Here is a 15,813-nt window from a genome sequence, read left to right on the forward strand (position 1 = left end):
AGTGTCATAGTTAGGGTTTTGCTGCTGTGAACAGACACCATGACCAAGCCAACTCTCATAAAGGACAACATTTAATTGAAGCTGGCTTAGAGGTTCAGAGGTCCATTATAATCAAGGCAGGAACATGGCAGCATCCAGTCAGGCATGATACGGGAGGAGCTGAGAGTACTACATTTTGTTCCAAAGGCATAGAAGATGTGGTTAGAAGGAGAATTTCATCACCCATCCCCACAGTGACATACTTCCTCCAATGAGGCCACACCTATTCCAACAAGGCCATACCCCCTAATAGTGCCACTTCCTGGACCAAGCATATTCAAACCACGACAATAAGATGCCTTAAGAACTCCAAACAGGGTGTAATTGTTTAGAAGACACTAAACTCCTGGATGATGTGGGAAAGCATTTGATATGGTCAGTTTTTGATGAACCATCTCAAAACTTACCTCTACTCCAGCTGCAGCCAAGAGCCACCGCACAGACTCCATTCTACCCCGGGATTCATCATAATGAAATAAAGGCTTCCCCGACATGGTGTAGCTCCTTAGAGTCACTAAGTATGAATGAATGAATGAATGAATGAATGAATGAACATAAACTAAATGCACTCTAGGATCATGCAATATGGTTAATAATACAATACCCCTTAAGAACTATATACATCTGCCCTTGGCAAAACTGCTAGGAATCCCAGTCATGTCTTGATCCAGATTCTCACCCTCTAAGGACCACCATCCTGAAGTTGTACCAAACCACTCCTACAGTTCTAGTGGCCCTCTCTTTGAGGAAATAAATGGAGTAGCCTAGATCCCACAGTAGCAGATGATCTTTGATGTTCAGCCTCTGTAATGGGGGATGTGGCCAGTTAGGGTATAGTTTTCAGTCACCTAAGATGGAGTTCTGCACAGATGTTCAAAAAGGAACAGAGGGTACACTTAACCACAAGTGGTTATAGGTATAATTCTAAAAATTTATTTATTTTATGGGTATGAGTAGACCATTGCTCTCTTCAGACACACCAGGAGAGAGCATAAGATCTCATTACAGATGGTTATGAGCCACCATGTGGTTGCTGGGAATAGAATTCAGGACCTCTGGAAGACCTGTCAGTGCTCTTAACCACTGAGCCATCTCTCCGTTGACTTTCATTATACATTTTAGGAGTAACATAAATTGACTGATATCCTACATGACATTCTAAATGTGATCTCACCTTCAACCCTTGAACTTCATCTCCTAAATACTGTACTGCTTCATATAATACATTTAAATTTGTTCTAGCTTAGTGTCTATATCTTCTTGTGGTCCTAAGGCTAAAGTAACATTCTTAGACAAATCATTAACAAAATGAGCAGTTTGAACAGAAAGCTCATGGCTATGGTTGCTATAGTAGTAATGGCTATAATAGATATTATAGCAAAAAATCCCAGCAATGATTAATCCTATCATTCTCTTAGGCCTACTCAAAGCTTTTTGAATTTCTTCCAACACCTGCAAGCCTCTATCTGCATATCAAGGTTCTGAAACATTAACTGGAAGCATAACAAATGAAAGTTGATGAAGTATCATAACAGAAGTTCCTTGCACAGAGTCAGATACAATTAGTCAAATTACAGTCATAGCAAGTGACATCAAATCTGGACCCATTAACAGTGATGTTAGTTTTCCCTACCAATGGCGCATATAGTAGGGAAACTCAGGCAAGTAATCCAAACCCAGTGCTCATCTCTGTCTAGGAGCTGTGTTAGTTGACTTAACCTCTCCCAGGACTACAGCAAGCTTCCAGTCATGAGTCTGCTCAAATCCAGTGTCTAACGACCATAATCCTGCTGATATACCTCTTTCCCATTCATTGGTGTCTCCTTGTGTTCCATCCTGATTCCTAGATCCATCAACAATATATCTGCCTGAGCCAGATACCTTCAACCAGTACAAATTATTAGTATAGCATGTCCTCCACAGAATGGTCTTATTGTTATCTCTGGTCTCCTTTCCACACGGCAAAAATAAAGCAGAGATCACACTAGAGAATGTGTCTCCACTTGGCAGCCAGATGCACAGGGTTACTCTCCCCCTGACAAGGTATTAACTACCCTGAGGCATCCTAGTGAAGTTCCATTCTTAACAAAGTAAACTGACAACCCTATACCATGACCAGTATAAGTGAATCTTTCTTCTTTCATCTTTTGTTATTCATCCGATAGATGGCAATCCCATCACATGGGTATCCTTCACTCTCACCACAATCTCTGGACCTTCCAAGATGGAAGTTATGCAACATCAGAGGGTCAGGAACATAGGTCTGTGCCCTTCCCCCAGCCTTGAGCAAGCTAAATAGACTTTAAGTGTTTGCCATAGTTGGACCTTAATGACCCAAGTGGAGTCAATTTCCTACAGGAGTAGACTGCTGGATGAGCTTGCTTTGCAACTCAATCCAGCTGAAACAAAGCAATTCAATGCAACTGAAACAAAAGATGGAGTCTGGGCTTTCCCTATATAAATGCAGTGCTGACTATTAAATTTTGAGGCTTGATCAGAAACCTTTGTCTTGGCTTTATCCTTCTCTCATACTCCCTACCCCACCTACATCCTTTTTCATTTCCAGTCCATCTATGGCTGCTGGACAGCTACACAGGTCCAATATAGATCTCTTCAAATTGACATCAGGAAATGGCTCATCAGCATCGACATCATGAATTTGTTCGATCGCTTTTTCTGCATGGTGACTCAAATGCTCCAGAAGCCACCTGTCACTTTCAGCATCCTATGGAAGAACACAAAAATGCCCTCATTTCCATATTAATACTGGGTCAGGACAGACCAGTAAGCTGGCCTTTCCATTTCATGTGAGCATAAGTATGCTGAGTTGTGGGGTGCTATAGACTCTCCGAAGCAGAGGGTCCCTTGTCATCCAAGGTCAAAACATTTAAAACAAAAAGTGCATGATCTAAACTATTTTGTGGTGAAGGAATACAAGCTCCCCCTTTTTTATTTCTTGTAACTGATTTTTTAGAGCTCCATGATCTCGGTGCACAATTCCTAGTCCTTGTGGACTGTATTGAATACCTGTTTTATGAGCAATGGACTGTTGGGTGCAGAAGTGCTGGAAAGCTTGACATATATGCCCAGACCCATTTCTGGACTTAATCATGTAAATTGTCCTACCATGGCAAAGCACCATAAGTAATGAATAATTACATATTTAGTGGCTTCTCCTGTTTGGGCAGTGGCCATAAGGAAACCTGAAAAAGTATATATGAAAACATGTATATATACCTTGTCTTAGAGTTTCAATTGCTGCACAAAACATCATGATCAAGAAGCAAGTAGAGCAAGGGTTTATTCAGCTTCCACATTTCTGCTCATCATCAACCATCAACGGAATTCAGGACAGGAACTCAAATAGGGCAGGAACCTCAAGGCAGGAGCTTATGCAGAGGCCATGGAGGTGTGCTGCTTATGAGATTACTTCCCCTGGCTTGCTCGGTGTCTTAGTTACAGTTTTACTGTTGTGAACAGACACCATGACCAAGACAACTCTTATAAAGACAACTTTTAATTGGACCTGGCTTATAGGTTCAGAGGTTCAGTCCATTATCAACAAGGCAGGACCATGGCAGCATCCAAGAAGGCATGGTGTAAAAGAGGTGAGAGTTCTAACTATTGTTCCTAAGGTAGCTAGAAGGCTGACTTGCAGGCAACTAGAACAAGGGTCTTAAAGTCCACACCCACAGTGACACACTTCCTCCAACAAGGCCAAACCTCCAAATAGTGCCACTCCCTATGCCAAGAATACTCAAACTTCCACATACTTTTATCTACCAAATTCAGGTATGTGTGTAACATCCATTTGCCACAACTGATTGGGAACCCAACTCTAGGATTAACACCATAATGAGGTACTGATAATGTTCAGGACAGGAGACATATTGCTGAACAATCTGTCATGCTGCTTCCCTAGATATATGAAATTGTTTTCTTAGGCTTTGATTACTTTTATGATGCAAAGCATGTAATTGCTGCATGACCTCAACTTGTAAATAGGTATCATTTGAGTGGCTTCATCTGCAATAGCATTGCCTTCTGCAAGAGGCCTCAGGAGTCCTGAATGAGCTTGAATATGCCCTCTATAACACAGTTGGGTGAGTGCTTGGAGACATCATTATATTTGTATAAAAAAAAAAATACTGAACCTGGTTGTTACTGTATCACTGTAAGCACCATTTCTAAAACTTGTAAAGCCCTGGAAATGTATTGATTATCAGTATACAGATTGAAGGGATAGATGTCCATCTTTTGAAATATAGCTGCAACAGCTCTAAGCTCTAGAACTTGATCTGAAGCTGAGAGAGTAAAAATTTTATATGCTTTACTCTGAATTACACAAGCTGCAGTACCATTAGAGCATCCATCTGTAAAAATTACCTGAACTCTGGGAATGGGAGTTTGCCTCATTATTTTAGGGACTATTAATGCATGCATATTCACAAACTGCAAAAGTTTATCTTTAGGATAATGATTATCTATGACTCCAGGACACTGTGCAAAAGCAATGGCCCATGCATTCATATTTTGAAACAACCAGTCAACTTGCTATTTTATAAGAGGCACTCCAATCAATAAGGGTTCTGATCCACAAACATTTTAGATTCCTCTTGACCCATCTGTACTAGACAAGCATCAGCTTCATAGTAAGACTGCAATACCCTAGGAGGATGCTTTTGAAAATCATTTAACATTTTCAATCCATACTTCCTGATTTGGACTTTTTGAGGAATGAAAACCCTGGGATACAATTTATGTCCCAAATTAAGAGTAAGGTGGTTCAGTCTGCACCTTTTCAGGTGTCATTACTAAGCCCTGTTCTTTCGAGGCTTTCTGTGAATGAGCATAAGCTAATAGTAGTCCTTCTTGTTTATTGGCTAATAAAATATCATCCATCTAATGCATTATACAGGCTTCAGGGTGTGCTTGTCTAGCTTTAGTAACATCTTGATGATGTGGAAACTTAAAGGTTCTTTGGAATGTCAGGATGATTTTCTGCTGGGGCAAACACATGAAAGAATATTTCGCTGAAGCAGACACAGGCGAAAGGCTAAGGCAGACTTGTGAAGAAAAGTTTCACTGAAGCAGACAGAGGTGAAAGGATGTTGTGCTAAAGCAAGCATGTGAAAGGACACATGATGAAGGATTCTTTGCTCATGACACGAATGTATTGGTCCGCCTTACATTGCATAGTTGAGCTCCATTTGCTGGGACTCCATAGAGAGAAATGCATCTAAACACTTGTGGTGGTGTGCTGCAGCTTCTTGCCACTTCCATGCACTTAGGCTGATTGGCAGAGTGATGTCAGCTGAGACAGACCCGTGGAAGACACATGATGCTTGGAGGGAGTATAAATAGGACTCAATGGACTGAGAGAAGAGCTTGCGGCTTGCTGGTAGAGCTAAACTGTGCAAAACTTGTTGGCCTCACATTTTTTTGCTGATCGGTGCTTTGATGAGAGAATCACAGCTGGAGAACATCTGGTGTCCCTGCTGGTCTGAATCTCTCCTGCTGACTCCTGCCAATTCAGCTGAGGTCTTACCATCTCTCTCTGCTAGGTCATGCAACTGTACTGATTTGTGTTTGCTATTCTGACTCTACTGAACGAAACTGCCAGTGTATTTGTGAAGTTCTTATAAGTGGATCGAGTCACCACTGTCCTGTGAACTGAACTGATGATTTCCTGACAACACAGATGCTATTTGCTCCAAAGAATCATTTTCTAAACAGGTCCACTTCCCCTGTATCTGTCCTGTTCCACTACATCTGGTGGGTGGTGGGCTAGAAGAGTGGTTGAAGCCTTTAATAACCACCATTAAAAGTAGGCTTCGAAAAAATTAAAGCTACAGCTTGGACTACAAACTTTTGAAATAGAGTGGGAAAGTTTGCCATGCATTGGGTTAAAACCTTACAATGAAATCTTTTCATGGGTTCTTGAAAATGTATAAAGGACACGCTAAAAGCAAATCTCTTACAATCCTTTGGAGCAAGAGATATAGTACAAAACAGTCCTTCAAATCCAATGTTAACAGTATCTTTGGGTATGGTGGAAGGGGTAGCCAAACATGGCTGTAGTAGTCCCATTAATCCCATAGTTTCATTAACTCCCTGGAGATCTTGCAACAGCCTTCATTTTCCTGATTTCTTTTTAATCACAAAAATGGGAGAATTCTAAGGGGAATTAGAGGGCTCTAATGTGTCTGCTATCAAGCTGTTCCTGTGCTAACTGCTCTGTGGCTTTTATTTTTCCTTTGGAGGACAGTAATCCACCCACAGACTCCTCACTCTTCCAAGTAATAGGATTGGCACTGAGCATAGGTTGGCCAGTAGCCTCTATCAAAAATACCCTAATCTAGCCCTATAAGTTCTTTCAGTAGGCATTACTAGTTTCTGGACTCCCTGCCCCTTAATTCTAAAGCCTTGGTTTGACGAAAATCCTTGATTAAACATATGTCTTTGAAAGAATAGAAAATACAGCCTAACTCCAGCCTTCTAAAGAGCCCCAAACACTTCATATTCCAGAGCCAGCTCTTTGTGCTCTTTGTTAGAAACTAGGTAAAAGGTCACATTCCAGAGCCCTTTGTTTAGAGATAGCAAAAAGGCCTTGAATAGGTGATCCTGGCCCCATAAGGTAACTGGAAATGAGCTAAGCTTATCTTGCTTCTGTAAACTGCTTACGCCATTACTCCTATCCAGGAGTTCACACAGCTTATAGACATCCAAGAAAATAAGAAACTAATTGGTCCACTGAGCACGGGCTCTGATAATTTAAAGTGATTGGTCTAAAAACTATGGAGTGGTACAAATCGATTGGCTTGCATTTCGCAGGCTCTCGATGCTAAGGAATGATTGTTTGGTGATTCTCGGGCTTTGTTGTGAACTTATAAAAGCTGTCCTAATTCTGCACTCAGGGTCCACAGCCCTCTAACCCTGCATGGTGTACAGCTGTGGAACCCAGAATTCTGGAATAAAGAAATCCTCATGCTATTGCATTGAGACCGTTTCTTGCGAGTGATTTGGGTGTCACCTCCCGAGGCTTGGGGTGCTGGGGTGCCCTCGGTTTTGGGGGGGGGGTCTTACATCTTGTAACTTCTTTGTTAGGACTGTAAAGATAAACCCCCATTTTGCTCATCCCATCGGTCCCATAAATTAACTAGTAGGCCTGGTACAATGTATGGTTGGAACATACATACCTTCATGGTCCCTCATCCTTTCAGAATAAAATATAACTGCTCTGTTCTGGACATTGACTTTGACCAATTTTTTATAGTTGCATAACTGTGGGGTGTTTGGGCCAAGCCTGAGGCCACTGATCTGCCATGGACACTGAAACATCAGCACCTGTGTCCAGTAGTCCCTGAAACTCTCTTCAATTAATTCTTAGCATGAGCTCTGGGCTCTGAGCCCGTCTTGCTTGTACCCAATAAGCATCTGAGGATCCAAAACCTGCATTTCATCTTCTATCCTCTTTTGGAATATTCTTAGTTTGAACTTGAGGGAGTAATAATAACATGCCAAACGTTGCCCTGACTGAATAACTGATATCCCAGCAGTGGAATGTGGTATAATTTTGATTTCACCAGTATAATCATTATCAATAACATCTGGCTCCACTCTAATACCCTTCTTCCAAGGAGCAGACCTATGGTACCTGGTGGTAAACATCTATATAGTCCTGCAGGTAGGGCTTGTATACCCATTTCAGGTGTTAATACTACGTAGGTGGTGGGACTGAGGTCCAATCCTGTGCTGCCTGGGTTGCTCAGAAAAGGTCCTGAATCTATTTCTTTGCTGAGGAAAGAAGCTCTGTAGCACCCCATACATTGCTGCTTTGGTACTGGTGCTGGCCCCTCCTCCCGTTACTCTGACGGGGAGAACTTCCCCTAACATCGCTCTTGGACATGCATTCATTAGCCCAATGTTTTCCCTCTCTTACATCTAGGACATAATTCTGGCTGTTGGACATCCTGGAAAAACGCTGAGGCCTAGTTCTGTTCTTATTGTGACACTATTTGACTTGATGTCCTGTTTGCCCACACCCACAACAACTTTCAGTAGGACCGGCTACACAACTTTTATTTGATTTTCTTTGCAGAAACAATAGCCCCTTTACTGTCTTGCCTTGTAGAGCAGCCACCATAGCAAAACCCTGGGTGTATGAAGGGCCTATGTCAGAACACAATCTGATATAATCTGACAAATTTCCCTTTTTCCTAAAATGCTGCCTGACATACAGTATTAGCATTCTCATAGACAAGATGCTTCACCAGTAATAGACCTGCCTCAGAATCCCACATAAGTCTGCTTGCTGCCTGCAACAACCGGACCACAAAATCTTGGGACAACTCATCTGAACCCTGCCTAATTTTAGAAAAATCCTCATTCTGCCTCCCTGTAGAAGGTAGTTTATACCAGGCCTTCTTAGCTGCAGTATTAACCTGGGCATAAACAGCTGGATTAAAATTTAACTGTTGAGCAGTCTCTTCATATTGGCCCTCTCCTCCTAGCATTTCCAATGTAATAGGTATCTGCTGTGATCAATTGATCTCTGCAGTATTTTGACATTGCTCAGATAATTCTGATTTCCATAATAAAAGACCTCCTCCCAACAAGCATGCCTTTGCCAATTGCTTCCAATCCCCAGGAGGGAGGGACTTTGTGGCCAATGATTCCAGCAAAGCCTGAGTAAATGAAGCTGTTGGTCCATACTGTGCACAGCAGTTTTTAATTCCTTTACCTTTAAACAGGAGAGGCTGATAAGCGCTGACTTTATTACCTTGAGGATCTATCTGCTCTATAACTGGAAATGGAAGATGAAATCCCTGAACACCATCACCTCTCTTGGTTGCCTCTTTCAAGGTCATCTGTAAGGGGGTTAAAGGCCTCTTTGGTCCAGTCAGAATCTGTCTCCCAGACAATTTCTGCACTACAACTATGACCAGTGGCTTTGCTCCTGGAGGGAGGTCCAGTTCACCTGTGAGGATTTGGATGTTACTAGCTCAGCCTTGGAATCCACTCTGAGGGTCCCGAGAACTCCTCTTGAACTTGCAGAGCCTGTAACTGCTGTATTTGCATAGACAATGAAGTGAAAGCCTTTTGCATCTGCAGCACTTCCTCTGTAACTAACCCAGCTATTACTTATTCCCAGTTCCACCAAGGTAATAAGTGGCGAAGAATTATCCTCCCTATGGTCTGGTGGCCACCCTACTCTGAAGGCAGGACACTCTGAGCTGCAATGTGTATACATTTTTTTCTTCTTCTTCGCATTCACGGAGAGATTGTGAGCTCTAGTTCTCACTTCCTTAAAGTGGGCTAAAACAATGTTGAGGGGGTGAGAGTCAGCCTGTCCCATATCTTCCTTCAGAGCCCATTACAACATGAAACCAAACACTGCAAGAAGCACCACAGACAGACCCACATGCACGAAATAGCCACATCGCAACTGGAAACAAAAGTAAATCTAAGCACTAGGACTCACAGACTCTTGCCCCAGAAGTAAGGTTGCAAGTACTTACCAGTGTTCATGGACACCTTTCCCCATGGACAGAAGCATTTCCAACAAAGACTAAGGCTGCAAAGGTAGTGGCTAAGAAGTTGCTAGAGGATGCCTTACCCAGGTATGGATAGGGTCAGACAATGGACCAATATTTGTGTCCAAGGTAAGCCAGGATGTAGCAAGATTTATTGGGACAGACTGGAAATGATATTGTACATACCAACCCTAAATTTCAGGCCATGTAGAAAGGATGAACAGAACATTAAAAGAGACCTTAACCATCCTGTCCATGGAGACTGGCGGAGACTGGGTGTTGCTCCTTCCTTTCGCCCTATATTGGGTGAGGAACTCTCCTTAATGGATGGGATTAACTCCCTTTGAGATTATGTATGGTGTCCCTGCCTGCATTGTACCTAACCTTCAGTTGACAGCTATTACAGAATTAAAAGATGCTAAATTAATAACTAAGCTCAAAGAAACCCAGTGGGCTCAGAAGTATGTCTGGACTAAAATGCATGTCCTCTGTGAAGCAGTCCGAGCTCCAGAAACTACCCAAGTTTCAACCAGGAGACTGGGTCTACGTGAACAGATTTCGCTGGGACATGATGAAGCCCTGGTGGAAAGGACCCTTTGACGTCCTGCTCACCATGCCAATTGCCATAAATGTCAATGGGGTCACCCCCTGGGTGCACAACACTCAGGCTAGACCAGCTGATACCCTCTCTCCAAAGGAAGATCACAGATTCCACCATTGCTGCTGTCATGAGAAGGCAGAATATAGGGAGGAGGCAGAAGGAACCTGAGATTTAAGACCAGGCAGGGGTCAGCAGAGGGCTCACACAAATTGTATCTGAGGAGCACACATGGAATCAAAGGGTTCAGCAGAAGCAGTTCAGTTATCCAGACTCAGAAGCACAATTCCAGATTGTTGGTTTACTCGATCTTAGACACACATACCCCTCTAGTTTACATGTAAAGTATTAATTAGTCTTTGAAAAGGTCAAAGCAGGCCAGGCCTAGTAGTTCAGTCCTTTAATCCCAGCACTCAGGAGGCAGAGGCAGGGGGATCTTCATGAGTTCGAAGCCAGCCTGGTCTATAGAGAGAGTACCAGTATAGTAAGAGCTATATAGTGAGAGCCTGTCTCAAAAACGAACAAACAAATTGGAACTTTTTTTTTTTTAATATATCAAGCAATGCTGACGGCTGGTAGTCTGTTTTCTGCACTAAACAGGATTAAATCTAGTCCTGACGACCAGTTTGTGCACACATGAGAAAGCAGAATGTATCCTGGAATGGGTGTACTTTATGGTTCAGAAGTCATCATCCCTTTAGTTGATCACACCAGAGCTGGAAGACATGTGCCAGGCTGAACACAAAGCATCTGCCTTTTCGTTGAGGTGGGATCCTACCTACAGGGTCAGCCTCATGCAGTTGTTTTCTTACACCTCAGAACTCGGGCGTCTTATCCGTAGTTTATCATTACCCCTCACCATTGTCTAATAAAATTGCTTGCAAGGCTTGAGAGACGGCACAGCTGTCAAGAGCACCTGCTATTCTTACAGAACATCTGTGTTGGCTCCCCAGAGCCCTTATCAGATGGCACGCAACTGCTTTTAACTCCAGTTCCCAGGGATCTAGCCACCTCTTCTGGACGCGGCTGGTACCTGCACACACATATGACTATTTCCACATATAGACATAGACATTAACACATACATGTAGTTATAAGCATCATGTTCTCCATTCATTTCAATGTTTCCCTAACAGGCACCATGGGTCCTTTGAATTCTGGTTTACCCTGTACAACCCCGAATAACAGTGTGATTCTTTTCATAAAGACTCTCTCTGAGAGTCTGAGATTCTCTTACATAAATCATTTTTTTACATTCCTTCTATTGGCTGTGTCTCCAAACAATACTGCCTCCACTTGGTGGGTTCTATGCCTAGTGAATACCATCTGCTCAATTTATCGAGTTTCCCCCCAAGACTCCCTACATAGTGAACTGTGGGGGATCTGAGGAGCCCTGGTTTTGAAGCTAGTCCTGGCATTCGAACTAGTTTCGTCCTTCTCATCGTGTTATTCCATGTTTATAGCCTGCAAAGGCAACTTGCTTCCCAGCCCCCACACAAAGGGATCCCCTAGCAAGTCAACATAGCCTTTTAGTGTGTCAGGTTCTGCAGTATGTATCCACAGCCAAGAATAGCACATGGCTCTGTAGCAAGAGGCAGCCATTTCTTACATCATTCCCTTGCCAGGAAGAAGAGACTTAATTCAGTAGTAAGCTCAGACCATGATAATACAGTAATGGTCTTCTTTAGTACTTGGCTATTTAAACACAGTCACTAAAATGGTGGCAGTCTCCAGAAGCTAGACAGCAGGCTCTACAGTTGAGAGTGCGTGCTGAGCCTACAGAGGACCAAAGTCTAGTTCTCACTATCTTCATAAGCAGCTTTCAACTACCTATAACTCCAGAGCCAGAGAATCCAATACTCACTTCTGGTCTCTATCAAAACACACACACACACACACACACACACACACACACACCACACACACACACACACACACACACACAGAGAGAGAGAGAGAGAGAGAGAGCAAATCTATTTTTAAATGAATAATAGCAGTTTCCCACATAGCAGAAATAGTGGCTTTTTAAAAGTTACATGCTTTTTTGCTGGGAAACCTGAGGGGAATATTAACTAAGGAATTTGCAAATTGTCTGATGGAGTGGAATGTGGCATTTCAAGAGAAAGGCATTAATTGCTCTTAAGGTTGCAAACATAGGAACTCTAGGTCTTCTAGCTTCACTATCCTAAATTCCTTTATATTTCCATTTTATTGTCCTTTTGAGACTTTAAACCCTGTTCATCTTTGGACTCCTCACTATTGAAGGAGGAGGAATGGGAAAGAGGAGGAAAACATGGTAAGAGAAAGAGAACCCAGGGATGTAAACAAGTCCATCTGGAGGAGGAAGAAGAAGAGGAGGAAGAGGAGGAGGAGGAGGCGGTGGTGGTGGAGGAGAAGGGGGAGGAGGAATAGGAGGGGGAAGGGGAAGGGGAGGGGGAGGGGGAGGGGAAGGGGAAGGGGAAGAAGGGGAAGGGGAAGAAGGGGAAGGGGAAGGGGAAGGGGAAGGGGAAGGGGAAGGGGAAGGGGAAGGAGAAGGAGAAGGGGAAGAAGAAGAAGAAGAAGAAGAAGAAGAAGAAGAAGAAGAAGAAGAAGAAGAAGAAGAAGAAGAAGAAGAAGAAGAAGAAGAAGAAGCATACATAAAAGTAGAGGCACGAAAGCTGGCTTGGCTGGTAAAAGTACTTGCCCTGGAAGCCCAAAGCCCAGCATTCCCCCCTCAGACCCTGTGGTGGTGTTAGTCCTGAGGGAATGTCTGGTTGAAGCATGCACAAGGGACTGGCCACAAGGCTGCCTCCCCCTAAGCTCGGGTTTCAGAGCGCAGTCCCTCACTGGCTTTTGAGTTCCATTTTATGCTGAAGAGTTGGGCTTGATAGGAAAGAGCCTTGGAGATGGAGATAATTGGCTGTTAGCACCTGGATGGAAGAGCAGGGGACTCAGGGTTGAAGGCTTCTTGTGATGCAGAGAAGTGCAAGACTACATCCTGTGCAAGGAGCATCATCACCAGCTACCCAAAGCGAAGCAATCCTCTGACCATGTATGTGACATGGCTCATGGGAGCCTGCACTTACACACCTCGTAGTAAACGCAGCATATGCAGTAAGCAACTGAACTGACTACAGCCTAGTCCACAGACTAGTCGATTGATTGCAGCCTGGCTAGCTAATTGTTTATAAATAATTATTGCTGGGTTTTTTAAATTTAATTTAATTTTTTATCATTCCCTTCAAATCCCAATCACTGCTCCCCTCCCAGTCACCTCCCCTACAACCCTTCCCCCATCCTTCCTCCCCTTCTCCTCTGAGCAGGTGAGGGACTCCCAGAGTATAGCCCCCCACTCCCTACCCCTGTACCTCAGGTCTCTGCTAGACTAGCTGCTTCCCCTCCCACTGAAGCCACATTGTTGTTTTTCTGGGAAAAAAATAAGTTTCTACTTTGAGCTGACTTGAACATTGAACATTTCATGTGAAATCAACATGAAGTCCATATTTAGATTCTGCCTGGCAGGCACATACTTCAGGTTGAGAATGCACAGGATAAGCTTACATTTTCAGATAGCTAGTGACCCGCTTACTTTCATCAGCTATGATGGTTTGTGATAAGTTTGCTTAGTCCAGGGAGAGGCACTATTAGAAGGTGTGGCCCTGTTGGAGTAGGTGTGTCACTGTGGGTGTGAGCTATAAGACCTTCATCCTAGCTGCCTTGAAGCCACCTTCAGATGAAAATATAGAACTCTCAGCTTCTCCTGCACCATGCCTGCATGGATGTTGCCTTGTTCCTGCCTTGATGATAATGAACTGAACTTCTGTAAGCCAGCCCAATTAAATGTTGTCCTTATAAGAGTTGCCTTGGTCATTCTATCTGTTCACAGCAGTAAAACCCTAATTAAGACAGCAACCCATCAAATTCTCTACCCTTGACTCAAATTTCCCACCCCCTACCTTAATTCCTGGCTATTGTTTTTCTTTAAAAACTAACAAAGGAAACCTCAAGAGACTGCTGGGCTAGGCAGAGTACTTTGAGCTCTTGCAGAGGACCAGTTTGAATCTCAGCATCTATCTAATGAGACATGTGTCCCACAAAACACCTCAAACTCCAGCTTGGAGGTACCTGACATCTTCTCTGGGCTCCCACCCAGAGAAGTCACACGCACCCCTCACAGGCTAATAAATACAATAAATCTTTTTTTAAAAGCTAATAAAAATGCACATGGGTAGGGCGGTATTTTGTTTAAAACGCTACTTTCTTTTCTCATGATGAGACTAGATAGGTTAGAGTTTGAAGACAAAAGCTCCCCAGCACCCCAATTACCTAAGCCATTAAGCAAACAAGGGGTTATTTTTTTTTTTAACTGAACGTCTTGAGACCCTAGGAGCTGTGGACTTCTGGACTTCCTAAACCTCAGCAAGCTTAAAAGGAGAACACCCCCCCCCAAGCCCCCACCCGAGTGAAACTGAAAGCAATTTCCACAAAGTAGCAAACCCCAAGCTTAGGTGGAAATTTTCGATGCTTAGAAGCCTTCAAGGCTTCTGTGTTCCAAACTCAACACCAGCTGTGGTGCTGGTCACTCGATAGCCCTGGTATAGGCAGCCCAGGAACTACCCGCCCCGACCCCCACAGAGTTTACTAAAGTCGTCCTAGACCAGTGAGGAGCCAGGCCACCCACGTGGGGCACTGGGTCACCAAACCAAACCAAAAAACAAACAAAACGGGAAAGTGGGGTAGGGACTAGGGATTTCCGAGTGGGAAGATATGAGTGTGATCAAGCAGGATTCGCATATGAAATTAAAATAGAATAAATTAATTAAACATTTTCTAATTTTAAAGGTGGGGAGGGGATCTCCCTCCCTTGCTTCCGAAGGCGCTGTCCTCGCCTCTCCTCTCTAGGAGAAGGAAAAGAAGGGATTGCAGCTCTGCTGACTGAGAGGTAAGAAGCAAGGTAAGAATGAGGCTGGATGTCTGCAGGGAGGCAGCTGGAGGGTCTGTTACTTTGCAGACAGTGTTCAGAAAGGCTGTCAATTTTCCGGGTTCCTTTTGCAGCCTTCCCCGGGGCCTGGGTGTAAGAATCTAAGGGCCGACAAGCCATTAAACTCTCATATCCTCATTTTCTACAGTCTTCCACCAAACAAACAGCTTCTGCTATGCTCTCTAGGCACACGCACAGGAAAGCACCGACTGAGTATAAACACTCCTTCCTGGGCTGAGGATCTGAAGTTAACGTACTTTTCTAAGTGTCGAAAAGGCAGGGTATGCCAACCTATAGGAAAAATGACTCTGCCAGTACTCACCTCGCTGGAGAATTCGCTTAGCTCCCAAGGCAGGAAAGAGCCACAAGTGTATTTGTCTATTCCTTAGAGTCGGCACTTTCCAGGGGAAGAGGGAGGAGTCACGAAGGGGAGAAGCCACACCCACAGTATTCAGGGATAGCCGAGGTCTCTGCTTTCAATTAAAAGGAAAAGTGTTTAGTCATTCTAACTCGGCAAAGCAGCTGGTTAATAGTTTGCCTTTCAAGGTTGATCATAAAATATTACAGATAATATTTGAAAATACCACAGATAACATTTTGTTCTCAGTTTTACTCTGCCTGTGGGTGGCAGCTGGGCTTGGGATCAAAGATTTTTGATAGCGGGCTGAATGGATCGCAGG

At 43.6% G+C, this 15,813-nt stretch overlaps 1 protein-coding gene across 2 annotated transcripts in view; it reads right to left on the reverse strand.

Annotated features, from left to right (window-relative positions):
• Positions 1–15,545, reverse strand: part of LOC127692651 (glutathione S-transferase A6) — a 30,149-nt gene extending 14,604 nt beyond the window's left edge. The window contains exons 1-3 of one of the 2 annotated variants that reach the window (XM_052193240.1): positions 15,456–15,544; positions 2,588–2,764; positions 447–553 (exon numbers count right to left, since the gene is read on the reverse strand). In XM_052193240.1, coding sequence (XP_052049200.1) covers positions 447–533 — 87 coding nt within the window. In that variant the 5' untranslated portion in view covers positions 534–553; positions 2,588–2,764; positions 15,456–15,544. Of the gene's footprint in view, positions 1–446; positions 554–2,587; positions 2,765–15,455 lie in introns of both variants that reach the window. The other variant, XM_052193238.1, reaches the window with a different exon arrangement.
• Positions 15,546–15,813: the final 268 nt, after the last annotated feature.

This window comes from Apodemus sylvaticus, chromosome 9 (genome assembly GCF_947179515.1).
Source record: "Apodemus sylvaticus chromosome 9, mApoSyl1.1, whole genome shotgun sequence".
In the NCBI taxonomy this organism is placed as follows: Eukaryota; Metazoa; Chordata; class Mammalia; order Rodentia; family Muridae; genus Apodemus; species Apodemus sylvaticus.